Here is a 20,717-nt window from a genome sequence, read left to right as displayed (position 1 = left end):
TTATTAACACTTTCTCATTTTTGTTTTCCCTTTTTAGGAAGTTCAGAATACTGTTGAAGATCATATTCAACAATGTGACATTGCTACTGAAATTATTGATCCGTCAAGTCCAGTTGATGTGTTCGCTGTTCAGTCCATTGTCCATCAATACAAGACCCAACTAGAAGCGACTGGTGAAACGATGAAAGAACGAGAGACTCTTCTCAAAGACCTGGAAGCCTTTTTCTCCTCTCTTGCAGCAACTAAACTGTCTATCCAGGCTGAAGTCGCAATACTGAGAATGGACAGAATCTCTTTGCTCGAAAAGCAGAAGAACCTCAATGAACTAGAGAAGAAAGTTTATAGTCTGAAAGAAGAGGCTGAAAAGCTTGATGAGCGTCTGAAGCCATTCAAGATTTTCCTAGAAGACCCAGAACATGGAGGAAATACATCTTGTCAGAAAATGGTTGGTGCATTCTTTGAAAATCTAGAAATGGCAAAACAGGCCATTCTGCAAAAAGTTAAACACTTGGAAGACAGACAGGCTTATGGAATACAATCAGTGAGCGAAACACCTACTGATCATGGTGACTTGGGTTCTATATTACACCAACAGCCTCAGGAACCGGAGATGGAGCAGTTCACAGTATCAAACATAGGATCAGTTCTGCAGAAAATTAAGGTATGGCACCCTTCATATAGGGTTCATGCAAGCTTTCAGCATTTTCTAAGGGGACGCAGCACTACCAGTCACTTGATTCATTAGTGTATCTTCCCCATAGCAAAAACCAATCAGATTTTAGCTGTCATTTTTGTATTGCATTTTAGAAAATGATAGACTCTGATTGGATGCCATGGGCAGTGCCTCCACTTGTCTGTTTTAGAAGCTATAGGAAATCTAACCCTAGATTTCAGATCTGGGCCCATACAATAGTCTGACCAGAAAATGGAAATGTGCAAAATCAGAATCCAGTGTAGGGTCAAGTTCAAAGTAAAAGTTGAGACAGTAAAGTAATAGATTAAAGACCGAGTAGAAGCAAATATCCAATCAAGTAAAAAACACTAAAAATAAAAATAATCATACCCAGCGACATGCCTTTAAGAAGCATAACTGTAATGCCTGGCCTGGTGTTATATATGCTCATTGGTTGTAATGCGATGGACCATTTATTTGTGTTACACACCTGTGCCGTGATCCATTATGGCTGATCATGGCAGCATGCAGAGATTGCATGTATCCACACAGGCATACCATGCTTCAAAAACAATAATTTAAGACTCAATGGGAACAACTGTGCCTAGAAAAGTTGTTTCACACTTCCAAGAATAAAGTACATATATATTATATGCTCAACACTGAGGCAAGCCTCCAAAATGCCCTAAAAAATATATTTTGATGGTCTTAAGGGGTCTTCTGCATTCACTAACCAAACCACCAACTTTCTTCCTTTCCAGTAACAGCAGTTTGGGGAAGGTCCCTCTCCTGAGACCCCTACCATACACTCGCTTCAGCAGAGTCTAGGCAGTCTCTTGTACCTCTAAGGAACGGGTTCCAATGTATACAGTAGATAGACAATGTCTAGGTTGACAGTCAAAAGGTCTAGCCCATATGGTCGACACTGACGAAAGGTAGAAATGGACAAAAGATCGACCTATGAAAGGTTGACACTGGAAAATGTCGACAGGTACAAATGGTTGACATGACAATAGTCGACACAACTTTTTAAGGTTTTTTTTTTTTCATTTTGTACACCTTTGTCGTACTTTTCCATCCACGGTTAGGAATAGTAACCTGTGCTGAGCGGTTCCCTGTGCTGTGATGGTTAAAACGGCACCAAATATTTTTTACAATGTTGTGTCGACCTTTTTGTGTGTCAACCATTTCCTGTGTCGATCTTTTCATGTGTCGACATTGTGTCCATGTCACCCTTTTGTCAGTGTCGACCTAATGCATGTCAACCATATGGGGTCGACCTAATGACTGTCGACCTAGACATTATAGATCTTTTATACCATACCCATGAGGAACACCTTAAGCATTGTTTGTTTCTCTCCATAGCAGAAGAGATCTGACAAAGGAGCTTTTACTGAAAGCCATAGCGCATCTGTGTCAGATCCTTGCTTTGGAGTTTTCAAAAATGGTTACGGGTCCAAGGGACCATGATTGGCAAGGGAGGGGAATTACTCATTTTTTGCTGTACAACTTCTTTAATCCCTGTCCCACCAGTAGGTTAGTTACTCTATCTTAATATACGGAATATGGAATTAGGATTTATTACAATCAGTGGCAACTCCAGAGGTGGGGCAGCAGCGCAGTCCAAAATTCAAATAGGGAAGACACACCAACTGCAGTGAGTCAGTTTGGGATGATAAAAGGTGGCAGTTGGTGTGACTACCCTTTTTGAATTTTGGACTGCACTGCAGTCCCACCTCTGGAGCTGCCACTGATTACAATATTAATTGTTCTTGCATGTCTGACATGCAAGCATTTAATTAAGGACTTATGACATTATTTTATTATAATACCAGAAAGAAAAAAGGAAATTTTCCTGGTGCCAACTGAATACCCAACATTCCTAACAGAATTCCCGCAGCTTTCCAATAAACAGGGAATACTCAACCCCTTTAGAAAAGAACAAAAAAACAAAAATAGAAAGCGCTGGGAAGCTGTATGTATTTAAAAAAAAAAAAAAAAGTCTTTTTTATTATTCAATCCACTATTAAAAATCAGTTATACCAGTGCAGAACATAATTTATATTAACAAAAATCACACATTTCAGCTGACAATTATTATTAGGTATACTTCTGGCTTGCAGAGACCAACTACACCTCGATACTATGGGGCAGATGTATTAACCTGGAGAAGGCATAAGGAAGTGATAAACCAGTGATAAATGCAAGGTGATAAACACACCAGCCAATCGGCTACAATATGTAAATTAACAGTTAAGAGCTGATTGGCTGGTGCATTATCACCTTGCAGTTAACACTGCTTTATCACTGGTTTATCACTTCCTTATGCCTTCTCCAGGTTAATACATCTACCTATATGTTTCTTAATGAAATATTTATGTATCTTATTTGTCCCCGATTTACAGGCATCAATTGAATTTGATACTACAGTATGTTTCTTTATATAGCCTCCATGTATCTTTTGGTCTCTGCGAGTCAAAGAAACCCTTTGCTATTATGAATTTAAAATACAATCAATCCACAACTGCCTTCAGATGTAATTATAACAATCCAGACACATATACCCACACAGACTATGATTATAGCCACAGTTTTTTCTCTCTCCCCCCCCACAGTTGTCCAGTTTATTAATGCTGGAAAAGTTCTTTATCTGCAGTATTTAGAATGTTTGTATTGTTATTACAACAACAGTCTGTTTCGACAAAAAGCAATTAGTTAGGGCACATTTGATCCGTATTTAGCAAGTCAGCAGTCTGTTTAAATGTATACAAATAATTTATAGCGTGCTTAAATTCTTGATCAACATTTAAAACATCGCCATGTTGTTGCATTAAAAGTGAGTTACCACGTCCTTCCTCTCTGGACGGTTACTGGTTTCTTTGCTCCCGGCTCTGGTTGCTAATTCCGTTAGAGAGCCATATCTGGAGATCCGAATATGATTCCATAGCAACGCTCCAGAGGTCCGGTAGGTATAGACGTCTGCACTGGTAAGCTCAAATAAAAAAACGCGTTTCTCCGCTTCAATAGCTTCTCGGGGGCTTCCTCAGTCAGTCACTTTTATTATGATAATAATAATAATGATAATAATAATAATAATTATTATTATTATTGTTATTATTATTATTATTTTTTTGTATCCCTGTTCCATTTTGGTAGTGTGTTTTTGTACAATATTTTTCTTTAAATAAAGACAATTAATATATTTTATGATTTTTGTTCTTCTAGGATGTTCAGAGCACTTTTGAAAACGAGATTCAACAATATGATGAGTTGGGCGCTTCGTCCATGTTGGATCAGTATAAGATGGAATTACAAACAGACACCGAGGTCATGAAAGAAAAAGAAACAACCCTGAAATCCCTGGAAACATTTATGTCTTCTCTTGAAGCCGTTAAAATGTCCATTGACGCTGAATCCATAGTTCTGGCTGCGGACCGAATCGCGCTACAGGAGAAGCTGAGGAACCTTGAATCTTTAGAGAAGGACATCTACTGTCTTGGACAAGAAGCAGAGAGGCTCGATGACCGATTGCAGGCAGCTGAAATCATATTGGAGGATCCGGAATATAGGGAAAAAACCTCATGCCAGAAAATGATCAGTGAATTCTTTCAGAAGCTAGAAAGTGCCCAGCAAGCCGTTCTAAGAGAGCTTCAGGACCTGCAAGAGAAGGAGGCGCAGGAGACATTGAACAATAGTCAGGAAACCCTCTGCAAACACATTGAAGACATTCGAGATCAGATTGATAATATTGGTTTAAAAGAACCGACTATTCATGCTGTACAGCAGAGGTATGTCATGATGTTGGAGGATGTATATGTGCTCTCTTTTGAGTTACATTAGATTTTAACACACATTGGTCCTAACAAGTCCTGAAAATGATGAAATGAGTCTCATGTATTGGTGAATATACTTATTGAAATACATCTGATATAGTATGTTGTACAAGGGTAGTGCATTTTGCCAAGGGCCAAAACCCAAATTGCTGATTTAACTGTATTATAAAAAGCTTTTTTGGAGAGATATACAGGAATAGTTGTTTCCCTTATTACTAAACTGTTATGCTGAGTTTTGTGTACGCTGGTTACATTATTACGGTCCAAAACGTTTATTGGTAATCAAAAAGGGTTTTATTATATATTCTGGGAACACCATCATCGCAAGTCTCTCATTTTGTATGCCGACTTCTTTCATCAAATCAGAGACATATTGGGGCTGATTCAGAGTTGCACACTGCTGTGACCACTTTAGCGTCTTTTGCCATTGTTGCGTCTGCGACTTTATGCTAATGCTGGTATCAGCCCTTCTTCTGGTGTACCTTCGTACATATGAATGTGCAGGGACTGGGACACCCACTTGTGCGTCTTTAGACCCTACCATCCTCCACCCTGCCTGTGACTCAGAATCAGCCTCAACATTTTCCTTATATATAACGTGTCTTCTTATACCAGAAAAAATGATCAACTACTACAGATGGTTGGAAATTTAACTAAAAAGGTATCTTATATGTCACCATTTTACTTGTTGCATGTTAGGAATATCTGAGTTATTCTGAGTAGGCATCTCCTTGGAGATATTAATGGTACTGTATAAAAACAATGGTAAGACATGACTTGTTTATGGCAAAAGTATACTACCGTAAGTCTTTCCCATATAAGTCTTCTGTAGTGTTCAGTAGTGTCTTGTCTGACTTTAATTTTAGAATGAAATCCTTGATAAAGCTGGAGGAAAAGCTGGATTCGTTTGCCCAGGAAAATGAATCCATCTCTGGTGCTTTTCTGGAGCCTTTTCCGACTTCACAAGGAAAAGACTTGCGTGGGTGGGAAGATTGTGAGAATTTAAAGGAGGACACAAAGCAGTACATCTCTCAGAGGTGAGATAGGTCAGCCAGAGGACCACAGGGCCTTAAAACATGGCAAATCTAGAAAAATGTACGTTTGTATTGTCAGGTCACTAGACCACTAGGGGTTATTGACTCAAGGTATTAACATGGTAGTTTGAAAATAATGGGGATTCGTAGGGAACCGCCACCATTTTGTATAAATGCACCCTCCAGGCTCAGAAGGGGGGAAAGAGGAGTCATAAGTTTATTAAAGATTCAGACCCACTTGGGCTACCTCCTCAGATTCTGAGACTTCAGGGCACCTAAAGAAATACGGATATAGAGCCTAATTCAGACCTGATCGCAACAGCAGAAATTTTCTCTGATGGGCAAAACCATGTGCACTGCAGGGAGGGGCAGATATAACATGTGCAGAGATAGTTAGATTTGGGTAGGGTGTGTACAAACTGAAATTTGTGATCAGTTCTGTATTAGGCCCATAGCCTGGTTATTACAGAGACAGTTTTATTTTTTCGTGGTGTGTAGCAATATTCCCACTATTGGATTTTTTTTTTCCTGGCGTGTAGCAGGCTGACAAAATCAACTTTTCAGTTTAGAATTTTTGTGTTGTTAGCTCTCCTGTTATGTACAGTCAGAGCCAGCGACTGGGGGGGGGGGGGATCAGACATACTGGATCACTGTACTGGGCCCCAAGATTTCTCTTGCCGACCCTGTGTGTAGTACTTACCACAAAATTTGAAGGGAATTTTACCAGAAAAAGCAGGTAGAGACCAGGAAATCTGAACGTTTGACAATGGTAGCACTGTTTTGCTAAAATACATTATTGCAGATACAGTAGCTGCTTAGTAAGGAGCTCAGATGGAAAGTAGTTATGTGACCTGGGGTCACAACAACTCCCCCTACATCCCACCCCCTGAGACTGCCGACTAGCCGGGACTATTACCACTTATGGGTGTTTACGAGTGGGAATAGAACCTGCCTGCAAGGGGCCTTGTTGCCCCCCTCCCCTCACCCCCCAAACCCCTCTTGCCCGCATTCCACTGACGGAATATCGGCGGCTGAATGCTTACCACTGGTCTCCTGACCGCTTGTCACGCATACCTAACCCGCTCAGACTACCATCTTGCTCCTAAATATCAGTAGGAATTTATAGCACACAAGTTCACATGCTAAAGACAACTTACATTTATGCTAATTTATCTATAAAAAGGCTGCAAAAAGTGATTAGCAATAAATTGTTAGTCATTCATTAGTCCTTGGGTGATACATTTTATTTTAAACTTTCCGTGGGGGCTTCTTTTTTGAAGTAATACATTGAAATGATATAAAAAAAAGCCCCCAAACTGTTTTAAACCCTTCTCTCTTCTAGTAAAGAGCAATGTGAAGTAGTAATTGAACTCCTCCGCAAGTTCCAGCGATACAAGACCATATTGACATCTTTGATTCAGAAAGCAGAGACTACAGTATCACATCATTCATCCTATAAAGGAAAAGAAAATCTTCAGAAGATTATGTTGAAGGTAGTGTTATTTACGTGTGCGCAGTGTAGGGTCTGTGTTTGATGTCATAGGACGCCATTTATTCATCAACCAGACCCTGAATACTTATGAACACTCTAGATCAGAGGTTCTCAAACTCGGTCCTCAGGACCCCACACAGTGCATGTTTTGCAGGTAACCCAGCAGGTGCACAGGTGTATTCATTACTCACTGACGCATTTTAAAAGGTCCACAGGTGGAGCTAATTATTTCACTTGTGATTCTGTGAGAAGATCTGCAAAACATGCACTGTGTGTGGTCCTGTGTGTTCATACTACATGTAGTAATATATATCAGGTGTTTTCCATTGTTATAGCAATTAGGAAAAGTATTTGATGACTTGTACACATGAATTCTATATAGTAAAAGCAGAACGTTACCCAATCTTTTTATACAGGTTGAGTATCCCTTATCCAAAATGCTTGGGACCAGAGGAATTTTGGATATCGGATTTTTCCGTATTTTGGAATAATTGCATACCATAATGAGATATCATGGTGATGGGACCTAAGTCTTAGCACACAATTCATTTATGTTTCATATACACCTTATACACACAGCCTGAAGGTAATTTAATACAATATTTTTAATAACTTTGTGTATTAAACAAAGTTTGTGTACATTGAACCATCAAAAAACAAAGGTTTCACTATCTCACTCTCACTCAAAAAAGTCCGTATTTCGGAATATTTGGATATGGGATACTCAACCTGTATATATTTTTTTTTATTGAATAAATAAATCAGATGGTTATATATTATACAGGAGTATTCATTCATATATGCACCATTTAGTAATTTAGTGCAAAACAGTCATTTTTTGGTTCTTTGGTTTGCTTTCATGTCTGAGGTGGAGATCTGTGTCTCTTCATCATCACTAATTAAAATAGCTGTGTGCACACAGACACAGCTGGACTGGTTTTTTGCAGCTCATAGTATAAAAACTAATTGAATTTATACAATTTAAAAACATACAGCTCCTGAATTGTGATTTTTAAAATATTCTCTGTAAAGCGCTGCGGAATATGTGTGCGCTATATAAATAACTGGTAATAAATAAATAATAAATAAATAGGTTTCGTTTAGTAGTTAATGTTCTGCACTTGAGTAAGATCTCATTAAGACCAGCCACCCACATAGCGGGGATTCAGTATGATTTTACCGGCGGCCAGGATGCCGACCGTCCATATCCCGACAGCAGCATCCCACCTGCCAGAATACAGGCAGCGGGGCGAGTGCAGAGAGTCCCCTTGTGGGCTTGCTGCGCTCACCACTCTGGGGCCTCCGTGTCCCGCTACGCTCGCCGCAGGATCTATTCCCACTTTATGGGTGTCGTGGACACCCACGACTGGGAATAATCCTGTTTTGCTGGGATACCAGCTGTCGGCATTATCGGCTGTCAGGATTCCGACATCGGGGGTGGTATCCAGTATGCCGGCTCTTGGAATCCAAGCGCTTAGTATACCGGCGCTGGAATCCCGACACCCAACATACCGACAACTATTCTGGAGGGAGAATAAATAGCGTGGCAGGAGTAGCGCGCCACCGTGCCCGCATCGTGGCAAGCGCAGTGAGCTCGCAAGGGGCTCATTTGCGCTCGCCCAGCTGCCGGCATGCAGGCGGTCGGGATCTCGGCGCCGATATGCTGGCCGCCGGGATCCCGGCCGCCGGTATAACATACTACACCCCGGCATCGGTATCCTGTCCCCCGGTAAACCTGACAGCCGGCTAATTGAACGCATTCCCATAGTGGTACTTGACAAGCTGATATTGGTGCATCCTAGTGCGTGGCAACGATCTAACAACTGAATAACTTGTGTTTACTCTGACATGTACTGTATGTTGCTTAGGTTAATAGACTCCTTAGCCCCGTTTTTTTACCGGGGCTAATTGTCCCGCCGGGGGCTATCTAATTAGCCCCGATAAGCCGGCACATGGCGCGGCTTATCAGGAATTTTGTTTCACCTGCCTCCGGCAGGCGAAGCAGAATCCCCGAAAACGGGGCTGTTTCACCCGAAAACACACGTTTCACTGAACCTGTGTGTTTTCGGGTGAAAGAGTTTTTTTTTCACGCGATTTAACAGTATAGCCTGTAAAAAAAAATTGGAGAAACATCGTAAAAAAAAGTCAGTTAAACGTCCGAAAACGGCCGTTTTTCGGACCCGATGTTTTAACGGGGATAATTGGATATCCCCTCATTGTTTCTTAGTGGCGTGAGTGGTGTCCATGTGTACAGTGTTTGTACTTTATAATCCAGTCTTCTCTACAGGTGCAAGTGCTGAAACAAGAGATTGATGGTCATTCGGAAAATGTTGAAGAAATCAGCAGCATCTGCAAAAAGCTGCAATTTCATATCAATACAATTAAAAGCTTTAAAGACCCCCCATTCCAAGCAGAGGCCAACGCCATCATTGACAAGTGGTTGGATGTGAGTATTTTTCATTATAGTTCACTATTTTTTTTTAAATTAGTTTACAGTCAAAAAGAAATTAGAATTTCCATGAAATACTAATAATTCTGATGTTGGTAACTTTAAGTATACCAATGCAATGCAAACAATGTAATATCTTGTTTGTTATAAACATGATCTTTTGTTTTGCAGCCCTACAGTAGTTAGAAAGCAATAATAATGAGCAGAGAGGAAAATCTTAATTTCATAGCTTGTACTTACATTTTCATTAGAGTTAACCTGTTATTGCTGGAGCAGCGATTAATTAATTGAAATCTTATACTTAAGAAAAATATCTCCGTCATTACCCTGGAAGAACATAAACATTAGAGCAATCACCGAGCTAATTGCATGTTAATTAGTGGCTATTATGCAAATTGCTTCGTGAGACAGCTCTGTCTTTCTATCACTGGCTCTTCTTACTGTCTATAAGCCGATTCTCCTTACTGACTCTCCTTACTATTTTATCAGTTGACTCTCCTTACTGACTCTCCTTAGTGTCAGCTGACTCTCCTTATGGTCTGTCAGCTGATTCTCCTTACGGTCTGTCAGCTGACTCTCCTTACGGTCTGTCAGCTGACTCTCCTTACGGTCTATCAGCTGACTCTCCTTACGGTCTATCAGCTGACTCTCCTTACGGTCTATCAGCTGACTCTCCTTACGGTCTATCAGCTGACTCTCCTTACGGTCTGTCAGCTGATTCTCCTTACGGTCTATCAGCTAGCTCTCCTTACTGTCTATACCAGAGGTTCCCAAACGCAGTCCTCAAGGCACCCCAACGCTCCTGGTTTTAAATGTATCCATGCTTGGCCATAGGTGACTTAATTAGCACCTTAGTCAATTTGATTTAACCATCTGTGCTGAGCCATGGATATACCTAAAACCTGGACTGTTGGGGTGCCTTAAGGACCGCGTTTGGGAATCTCGGGTCTATACATGACTCTCCTCACTAACTCTCCTTACTCTCTATCAGTTGACTCTCCTTACTGTCTATATATGACTCTCCTTTGCTAACTCTCCTTACTGTCTATCAACTGACTCTCCTTACTGTCTATAGATGACTCTCCTTACTAACTCTCCTTACTATCAGCTGACTCCCCTTACTGTCTATCAGCCAACTCCCCTTACTGTCTATCAGCTGACTCCCCTTACTGTCTATCAGCTAACTCCCCTTACTGTCTATCAGCCAACTCCCCTTACTGTCTATCAGCTGACTCCCCTTACTGTCTATCAGCTGACTCCCCTTACTGTCTATCAGCCAACTCCCCTTACTGTCTATCAGCCAACTCCCCTTACTGTCTATCAGCCGACTCCCCTTACTTTGTATCAGCTGACTCCCCTTACTGTCTATCAGCCGACTCCCCTTACTGTCTATCAGCCGACTCCCCTTACTGTCTATCAGCCGACTCCCCTTACTGTCTATCAGCCGACTCCCCTTACTGTCTAACAGCCGACTCCTCTTACTGTCTAACAGCCGACTCCTCTTACTGTGTATCAGCCGACTCCCCTTACTGTGTATCAGCCGACTCCCCTTACTGTGTATCAGCCGACTCCCCTTACTGTGTATCAGCCGACTCCCCTTACTGTGTATCAGCCGACTCCCCTTACTGTCTAACAGCCGACTCCTCTTACTGTCTATCAGCCGACTCCCCTTACTGTGTATCAGCCGACTCCCCTTACTGTGTATCAGCCGACTCCCCTTACTGTGTATCATCCGACTCCCCTTACTGTGTATCAGCCGACTCCCCTTACTGTGCATCATCCGACTCCCCTTACTGTGTATCAGCCGACTCCCCTTACTGTGTATCATCCGACTCCCCTTACTGTGTATCATCCGACTCCTCTTACTGTGTATCAGCCGACTCCCCTTACTGTGTATCAGCCGACTCCCCTTACTGTGTATCAGCCGACTCCCCTTACTGTCTAACAGCCGACTCCTCTTACTGTGTATCAGCCGACTCCCCTTACTGTGTATCAGCCGACTCCCCTTACTGTGTATCATCCGACTCCCCTTACTGTGTATCAGCCGACTCCCCTTACTGTGTATCAGCCGACTCCCCTTACTGTCTATCAGCCAACTCCCCTTACTGTCTATCAGCCGATTCCCCTTACTGTGTATCAGCCGACTCCCCTTACTGACTCTTCTTGCTGCCTCTCAGCTCTCCAGACCAGAGACAAGCACTGAGATCACTGACTGGAACCAAGGAAGTGGAGCTTACTACTCAGGATGTTGCCCAGCGGATAACTGGCATCCTGGGCATGCTTTTTACTGAACACTCTCACAGAAAGCATGAGGGAATTACTTTCATAACTTAGGGGTCTATTTACTAAGCCTTGGATGGAGATAAAGTGAACGGAGATAAAGTACCATCCAATCAGCTCCTAACTGCCATGTTACAGGCTGGGTTTGAAAAATGACAGTTACTAGCTGATTGTCTGGTACTTTATCTCCATCCAAGGCTTAGTAAACAGACCCCTTAGGCTTCTTTTTTTAACTATCTTTGGTAATGAATGGACTCCTGACTGATGGTGTTATGTACTATGTAAAGTACACCTGCCACCTACACACCCACATTGTAGTCTAAGCTACTGTCATGAGAATGTAGCAAATCAGTTAATCAGGCACCAGTGATACAAATCGTTCTTAGTCAATAATAAAAGTACATTTTCCACAATACTAATCCATCCAACCAAATATTAAGTCCGCTGTGTGCAGTTGAGTATGCTTTAATCTAGCTGAACACATGTTCTAGGGTATCTTGTGTTTTAGCAATAGTTGTGATGGCAGGAACCCACCCCTCTGTAGTAATAGATGTAGTCACGGTGGCCCCACCTGCAGGTTTGAGTCGCAAGGGGATGCGCCAGAATCCTGACGCCACCCGGGAGACTGGCGCCAGAACACCAACATCTGACATCCTGAAGGTGAGTATCGGGGCCCAGGTTAGGGTCAGAGTTTAGGTTAGGCACTGGGGAGGGGGGAAGGGTTAGGCACTAGGGGTGTTGATAGCTAAAGTTGCCCAACCCCAAATGGTTAGCCATAGCCACCACCCCAGGAGGGTTAGGGTCAGGGAATGGGGGAGGGGTAAAATACTTACCCCTTCCGGCGCCGGGATTGTCAGTGTCAGGATGCTGCTGGCATCCCGACCACCGGGTTAACATGCCCAACCCACCCTGGTTACTGTGAGCTCATATTTCACATAGGTGGGTAATAAATGAGTAACTAAAAATAAAAAGAAGAAAGCAATCGGCAAAGACAATATGTTAGTTACTGCATAGGCCGCCCTGAGTGGGCTCATCATTACAGCAGGTAGGAGAATCCGTGCATCATGAACATTATCATGCAGTCATTATTCTCTAGTGGACATTTAAAATGGATATAGAAATATACACTTGGCGCTGTCACCTACAATGTGAAAAGCCGCTAGTCTCGGGACACTGATCCCAGTTATCCCAAGAGTTTAAAAAAACAAACAAAGAATGAGACAGCGCTATTCACGTTGTATATAAAATAACCTTTACTTTATATTTTATGCAAAGTACATATATAAATTTTACACATATAAATATCACACTATGATACCGGCCAGTATCAATTTATCTAAAATATACAATGTATTAAAAACAATTCCACATTAAGAAAAATTCATCCAATTATATCCAGCTGAAATAACAGATATCTTATAGCTCTATAAATCTTTTAATGAGGCTTTGAGATAAGATATTCTATACTCTTGATATAGCACGATATGCGTAATTAGTAAGCAGGTAAGTCTTTCACAAGCTCCACATGCAGATGTTAGTCAAACAAATGATATTTTGAAGCAAATAGATATGTCCATTAGTGCAAGCAAACTGTTTATTAGTGCGCTATAATTGTAATTAATGATGCAGCTGTTAGTTGGAAATCAGCTGTTATTGCTTTTGGTCCGGTAGATGTGTAGATATAGACTTCTGTTAGGTTAAATACCGTCCATAAATCATACCAAGCTTAATATTATGATGTTAAACATGTATCGCTTTTTAAATATAGTCAGCTGTCATGCCAAAAAAGCAATGGATATAGGAGTCTAAAAACTGAGAGTCCACACTTCACCACGAGTACAATATGCTATGTACTCTATTTAATACCTCTCCTCACAGTGCTTGTGGGTGTAGCAGCCACTCCAGCAATGGGTAATGGTGACTGGGGTCTGTATCCCCTTCTCCGGTGTGTGAGTTTACCTCCTTAGTGCAGCATATCCTGATGCCCACTTCAAACAGCCGCGGCGTGCAGCGTGATAGCGGTCACAGGAAATCCTGGCTCTCCTTAGCACAGTCTGTGCTGATCGGGGCTCTTCCGTCAGCCGCAGCAGCAGCAGCAAAACGTAGTGTGGTTTTATCCACAGAGAGTGTTCCAAACGCGTTTCTCCGCCTACCCTCCGGCTTCGGCGGCTTCCTCAGTGGTAAGTGCTAAGGAGAGCCGGGATTTCCTGTGACCGCTATCACGCTGCACGCCGCGGCTGCGGCTGTTTGAAGTGGGCATCAGGATATGCTGCACTAAGGAGGTAAATTCACACACCGGAGAAGGGGATACAGACCCCAGTCACCATTACCCATTGCTGGAGAGGCTGCTACACCCACAAGCACTGTGAGGAGAGGTATTAAATAGAGTACATAGCATATTGTACTCGTGGTGAAGTGTGGACTCTCAGTTTTTAGGCTCCTATATCCATTGCTTTTTTGGCATGACAGCTGACTATATTTAAAAAGCGATACATGTTTAACATCATAATATTAAGCTTGGTATGATTTATGGACGGTATTTAACCTAACAGAAGTCTATATCTACACATCTACCTGACCAAAAGCAATAACAGCTGATTTCCAACTAACAGCTGCATCATTAATTACAATTATAGTGCACTAATAACCAGTTTGCTTGAACTAATGGACATATCTATTTGCTTCAAAATATCATTTGTTTGACTAACATCTGCATGTGGAGCTTCTGAAAGACTTACCTGCTTACTAATTACGCATATCGTGCTATATCAAGAGTATAGAATATCTTATCTCAAAGCCTCATTAAGAGATTTATAGAGCTATAAAATATCTGTTATTTCAGCTGGATATAATTGGATGAATTTTTCTTAATGTGGAATTGTTTTTAATACATTGTATATTTTAGATAAATTGATACTGGCCGGTATCATAGTGTGATATTTATATGTGTAAAATTTATATATGTACTTTGCATAAAATATAAAGTAAAGGTTATTTTATATACAACGTGAATAGCGCTGTCTCATTCTTTGTTTGACATTTAAAATGGATCCAAACTTCTCACAATCACCTTTTGAGTTTCCAATCATCTTTATGGAATTTCCCTTCAGGTGTGTGAGAAAATTGATAGCAGTAATGAAAACCTGGCAAGCGCTGTCTCCTTGTGGAACAAAATCCTGCAACTATCCCTGGAGATTGAGCAGTGGTCCTCATTCAAAATGAAGTTCTTTGAAAATAAAATTCTTACAAGTGACGATGTTGGATTGTTAAATGTAAGTATGTATTTTATTATGTGACCTGTTTATTCAACTTACTACCTGCGTACCAAAGTAACACCAACACCTGCAATGTCTGTGTATGATAAGCAGGCCAGCCACTTCATATGTAAGATAATTATGAAAGTCAGCATTGGAATTTACTCATTGCTCATTGAGGCTTGAGTTCAAGGGACCTGAGACTATGGGGTCTATTTACTAAGTCTTGGATGGAGATAAAGTACCAGCCAGTCAGTTAGGAGCTGATTGGCTGGTATTTTATCTCCTTTCTTTTTACCTCCATCCAAGGCTTAATAAATAGACCCCTAAAGCTAATACACACGATACAATTTGTGGACCAGTTTTCCAATAATCGGATGCACAGCCTGTTTTATTAGATAGTGTGTATGAACCATTGTTTCAGGCATTTTGCCGATAAACCGGAGAACTCATGATCACAAACACGCTTCTTTGATTATTGGATCGGTTGGGCAAGACAGAAAATCTCGGCCTCAATCTCCCAATATCTAGCACTGTATGGGCATTCTTGATAATCTGACCATATTTCCAGTGTTTTTCCATGACTACTTCATCATCCTTGTGGACAGACATAGGGAAATTCAGTGTGGTGTGGCAGAAAATTGGTTACTTTAATAAAAAAAAATCGCTAAGATATTGGGGTGTTCAAATTGCAGACAAATCACACCAATTGTCAGGATGACCAAAACATCAGACAGTGTATACCTACAGTAGTTTAAGGGATAACACTGAGATGGAAAGATTGTGAGCAAATAGGGCAAAATCAGTGGTCTAAATTACTGTATTTATTTATGATTAAAAAATGGGCCTCAGAAATAATAGGCAAATAAATATATTGCCGTCTGTCACCAATAAATCCCAAAGAGGCGTTTGTATTTCGTTACATGGTGTAGATGAACAGGGTTATGTCTCCAGCACTGTGGCTTCTCCTCTAATGTCAGTGCTCCTCATCAGTAAGAAATACCAGTTAACTCAGATCAGTGCTGAAAAGAGAAAGCTCATCATTCCCCAGAAGATATGCTTGTTTGAGGTCACCAGCAGAATTGTTTTTCGCCAGCATTACCCAGGGACAGAGGCGGATTGTCCATAGGGCTAACAGGGAAGATTCCCGGTGGGCCGGCGCACCCGTGGGGCCTGTTTTGTTTGAGGACATGTGGCTCCTTTTAATAGACAAAATGAATAAGATGCAAAATAATTTGCATATATGAAAATTACTGCCACTTAGCCTGTGATTGCAGATGATCTAGTGTATGCTCTGTCTGCCTGCTTGGCTGACATATAAGATTGAGTGAATAGTGATTGGGATACGGTTGGTGTAATAAGCAAGAAAATATATCTTTCTAAAGAATTATATAGTTTCCTAAATTCTGAAGGTGTATCATATAATGTGCTCATAATATTTACTTTTATTTCTTTTTAACTTCTCCCTTGATGCTGGACATGCCCACTATCTGGAAAGTCTTGGGGGGGGGAGGGTGCTGCTGCCATGGCCACTAGTACAAATTTTTCCAGGGCCGCTTTTTGTTTCCAATCCGCCCCTGCCCAGGGAGGACATAGCACTGTCCAGTTAAACTACAAAAATAGAACAAAAACATACCAAGACCTAAACAATATTCAGTACGTTTTCATTTGTTTGTATTTCTAAGAGTAAACTATTTAAAATAAGTAATATGTTGTACTTCCGAGTTTGCGATGGGAAAGTAATTTGTTTAGTACACACCTAACAGGTGTAATGTGTGTTCTATCCTCCGTAACAGGTTTACTAACTGGCACTCTCCATCTTAGACCTAACTTATATGAAAAATCTTTTTTTTTTTTTTTTTTTTTTTGTAACACTTCATTCAGACTGAACTTCAAAATCAAGAGAAACATTTGGAAGAAATCAATAAGAAATCTGCAGAAATTCAGTACCTTTTACAAAGTGATGAGCCTCTTTTGGAACTACAGGTAAAAAAAGAGAGAGACTAAATGAGGCTTAGTCATATTGTGCATGTAAATCTATTACTTTTTAAAAACTTGTTTTTATTATATCTTTTTTATTATATCTATGAAATACAGTTATTAGCTCATATTAGGTTTGCTTCCTGTTTTGATGCCTTTCACTTATATAAATGATCTCTAAGTAGATAAGTAGACAAAGATTGCCTACTGTAGATGAGTGTAGGAACATTACCTACTGGAGACGAGTAGAGTAACTGCCTACTGTAGATGAGTAGAGAAACACTGACTACTGTAGATGAGTAGAGGGACATTACCTAGTGTAGATAAGTAGATGAACACTGCCTACAGTGGATGAGTCGAGGAACACTGCCTACTGTGGATGAGTAGATGAACACACTGCCTACTGTAGATGAGTAGAGGAACACTGCCTACTGTAGATAAGTAGAGGGACATTACCTACTGTAGATAAGTAGATGAACACTCCTACAGTGTATGAGTCGAGGCACACTGCCTACTGTGGATGAGTAGATGAACACACTGCCTACTGTAGATGAGTAGAGGAACACTGCCTACTGTAGATAAGTAGAGGGACATTACCTACTGTAGATAAGTAGATGAACACTGCCTACAGTGGATGAGTCGAGGAACACTGCCTACTGTGGATGAGTAGATGAACACACTGCCTACTGTAGATGAGTAGAGGAACACTGCCTACTGTGGATGAGTAGATGAACACACTGCCTACTGTAGATGAGTAGAGGAACACTGCCTACTGTAGATAAGTAGAGGGACATTACCTACTGTAGATAAGTAGATGAACACTGTCTACAGTGGATGAGTCGAGGAACACTTCCTACTATGGATGAGTAGATGAACACACTGCCTACTGTAGATGAGTAGAGGAACACTGCCGACTGTAGATAAGTAGAGGGACATTACCTACTGTAGATAAGTAGATGAACACTGCCTACAGTGGATGAGTAGATGAACACTGCCTACTGTAGATAAGTAGAGGAACACTGCCTACTGTACATAAGTACATGGACAGTGCCTACTGTTGGTAAGTAGAGGAACACTGTAGACACAAAGATAGACACTTATGTAGACACATAGACTCTTTTTACAGTATGTAACACTGAATACTGTAGGTAAGTAGAGGAACATTGCCTACTGTAGATTTGTAGAAAAACACTGCTTAATGTAAATAAGCACAGATGTGTCCACATAGATCTAGCCTCCTAACACGTTCAACAGCTTATGCTGATTAAAATGATATGTGGCATGCATATATTCTGTGTGCGCCCATAGCTGTACCTGCATATGAAATGCTACACTACAGCCTTTTCCTAAAAACACTGTAACATAGCATTTCATATGCAGATACAGCCGCAAATGCACACAGAATATAGGCATGCTGCATGTCATTTTAATCAGTAGAGTCTGCTTGTGTGTCCTAATTGCAATGGAATGGCAGGGGACCTGTCGACTCACTCACACCAGACATCTACCGCTGCGTGGTGTATTTAGGCAAGATGTATGAGGACACATCTGTAAATGTATACTGTCTACTCTAGATTAGTAGGGCATAAGTAGAGGAACACTGCCTACTGTACATAAGTAGTTGAACACTGCCTAATGTAGATAAGTTGAGCTGTGCAGACTAGAGGAACAGTGCCTACTGTACTGTATATGAGTAGAGGAACAGTGCCTGCTGTGCATAAGAGGAACAGTGCCTACTGTACATGAGTAGAGGAACAGTGCCTACTGTGCATGAGTAGAGGAACAGTGCCTACTGTACATGAGTAGAGGAACAGTGCCTACTGTGCATAAGTGGAACAGTGCCTACTGTACATGAGTAGAGGAACAGTGCCTACTGTGCATAAAAGAGGAACAGTGCCTACTGTACATGAGTAGAGGAACAGTGGCTACTGCACATGAGTAGAGGAACACTGGCTATTGTACATGGGTAGAGGAACACTGGCTACTGTACATGAGTAGAGGAACAGTGCCTACTGTACATGAGTAGAGGAACACTGGCTACTGTACTTAAGTAGAGGAACACTGGCTACTGTACTTGAGTAGAGGAACACTGGCTACTGTACTTGAGTAGGGCTATTGTACATGCGTAGAGGAACAGTGCCTACTGTACATGAGTAGAGGAACAGTGCCTACTGTACATGTGTAGAGGAACAGTGCCTACTGTACATCAGTAGAGGAACAGTGCCTACTGTGCATAAGTGGAACAGTGCCTACTGTACATGAGTAGAGGAACAGTGCCTACTGTGCATAAAAGAGTAACGGTGCCTACTGTACATGAGTAGAGGAACAGTGCCAGCTGCGCATGAGTAGAGGAACACTGGCTATTGTACATGAGTAGAGGAACACTGGCTACTGTACTTGAGTAGAGGAACACTGGCTACTGTACTTGAGTAGGGCTATTGTACATGCGTAGAGGAACAGTGCCTACTGTACATGCGTAGAGGAACAGTGCCTACTGTACATGCGTAGAGGAACAGTGCCTACTGTACATGCGTAGAGGAACAGTGCCTACTGTACATGCGTAGAGGAACAGTGCCTACTGTACATGAGTAGAGGAACAGTACCTACTGTACATGAGTAGAGGAACAGTGCCTACTGTAGCTGCATAGATGAACAGTGCCTACTTTAGACAACTAGATGAACGTTGCCTACTGTATGTAAGTAGAGGAATGCTGGCTACTGTAGATAAGTAGAAGAACGCTGGATACTGTAGATAAGTAGAAGAACGGTGGCTACTGTAGATAAATAGGGGAATGCTGGCTACTGTAGATAAGTAGAGGAACGCTGGCTACTGTAGATAAGTAAGGGAACGTCAGCCTCTGTAGAAAAGTAGAGGAAAGCTGGCTTCTGTAGATAAGTAGAGGAACACTGGCTACTGAAGATAAGTACAGGAACACTGCCTATAAGTAAAGGAACATCAGCTACTGTAGATAGGTAGATGAAAGCTGGCTTCTGTAGATAAGTAGATGAAAGCTGCCTACTGTAGATAAGTAAGGGAACGTCAGCTACTGTAGATAAGTACAGGAACACTACCTTCTTTAGATAAGTAGATGAACGCTGCCTACTGTAGATAAGTAGAGGAATGCCAGCTACTGTAGATAAGTAAGGGAACGTCAGCTACTGTAGATAAGTACAGGAACACTACCTACTGTAGATAAGTAGATGAACGCTGTCTACTGTAGATAAGTAGAGGAATGCCAGCTACTGTAGATAAGTACAGGAACACTGCCTACTGTAGATAAGTAGAGGAACACTGCCTACTGTAGATAAGTAGAGGAACACTGCCTACTGCAGATAAGTAGAGGAATGCCAGCTACTGTAGATAAGTACAGGAACACTGCCTACTGTAGATAAGTAGAGGAACGCTGCCTACTGTAGATAAGTAGAGGAACGCTGCCTACTGTAGATAAGTAGAGGAACACTGGCTACTGTAGATAAGTAGAGGAACACTGGCTACTGTAGATAAGTAGAGGAACACTGCCTACTGTAGATAAGTAGAGGAACACTGCCTACTGTAGATAAGTAGAGGAACACTGCCTACTGTAGATAAGTAGAGGAACACTGCCTACTGTAGATAAGTAGAGGAACACTGCCTACTGTAGATAAGTAGAGGAACGCTGCCTACTGTAGATAAGTAGAGGAACTCCAGCTACTGTAGATAAATAAGGGAACGTCAGCTACTG

At 41.4% G+C, this 20,717-nt stretch overlaps 1 protein-coding gene across 2 annotated transcripts in view; it reads left to right on the top strand.

The window, feature by feature from the left end:
• Positions 1–20,717, top strand: part of SYNE2 (spectrin repeat containing nuclear envelope protein 2) — a 447,442-nt gene that overhangs the window by 151,493 nt on the left and 275,232 nt on the right. For both annotated transcript variants that reach the window (XM_063947243.1, XM_063947242.1), the window contains exons 28-34: positions 38–661; positions 3,899–4,461; positions 5,373–5,543; positions 6,883–7,033; positions 9,320–9,478; positions 14,872–15,033; positions 16,900–17,001. In XM_063947243.1, the coding sequence (XP_063803313.1) occupies positions 38–661; positions 3,899–4,461; positions 5,373–5,543; positions 6,883–7,033; positions 9,320–9,478; positions 14,872–15,033; positions 16,900–17,001 (1,932 nt within the window). The remainder of the gene's footprint in view (positions 1–37; positions 662–3,898; positions 4,462–5,372; positions 5,544–6,882; positions 7,034–9,319; positions 9,479–14,871; positions 15,034–16,899; positions 17,002–20,717) is intronic.

The sequence above is a fragment of the Pseudophryne corroboree genome, chromosome 12 (assembly GCF_028390025.1).
Source record: "Pseudophryne corroboree isolate aPseCor3 chromosome 12, aPseCor3.hap2, whole genome shotgun sequence".
Classification (NCBI taxonomy): domain Eukaryota; kingdom Metazoa; phylum Chordata; class Amphibia; order Anura; family Myobatrachidae; genus Pseudophryne; species Pseudophryne corroboree.
This window is presented reverse-complemented; position numbering and strand designations above follow the sequence as displayed.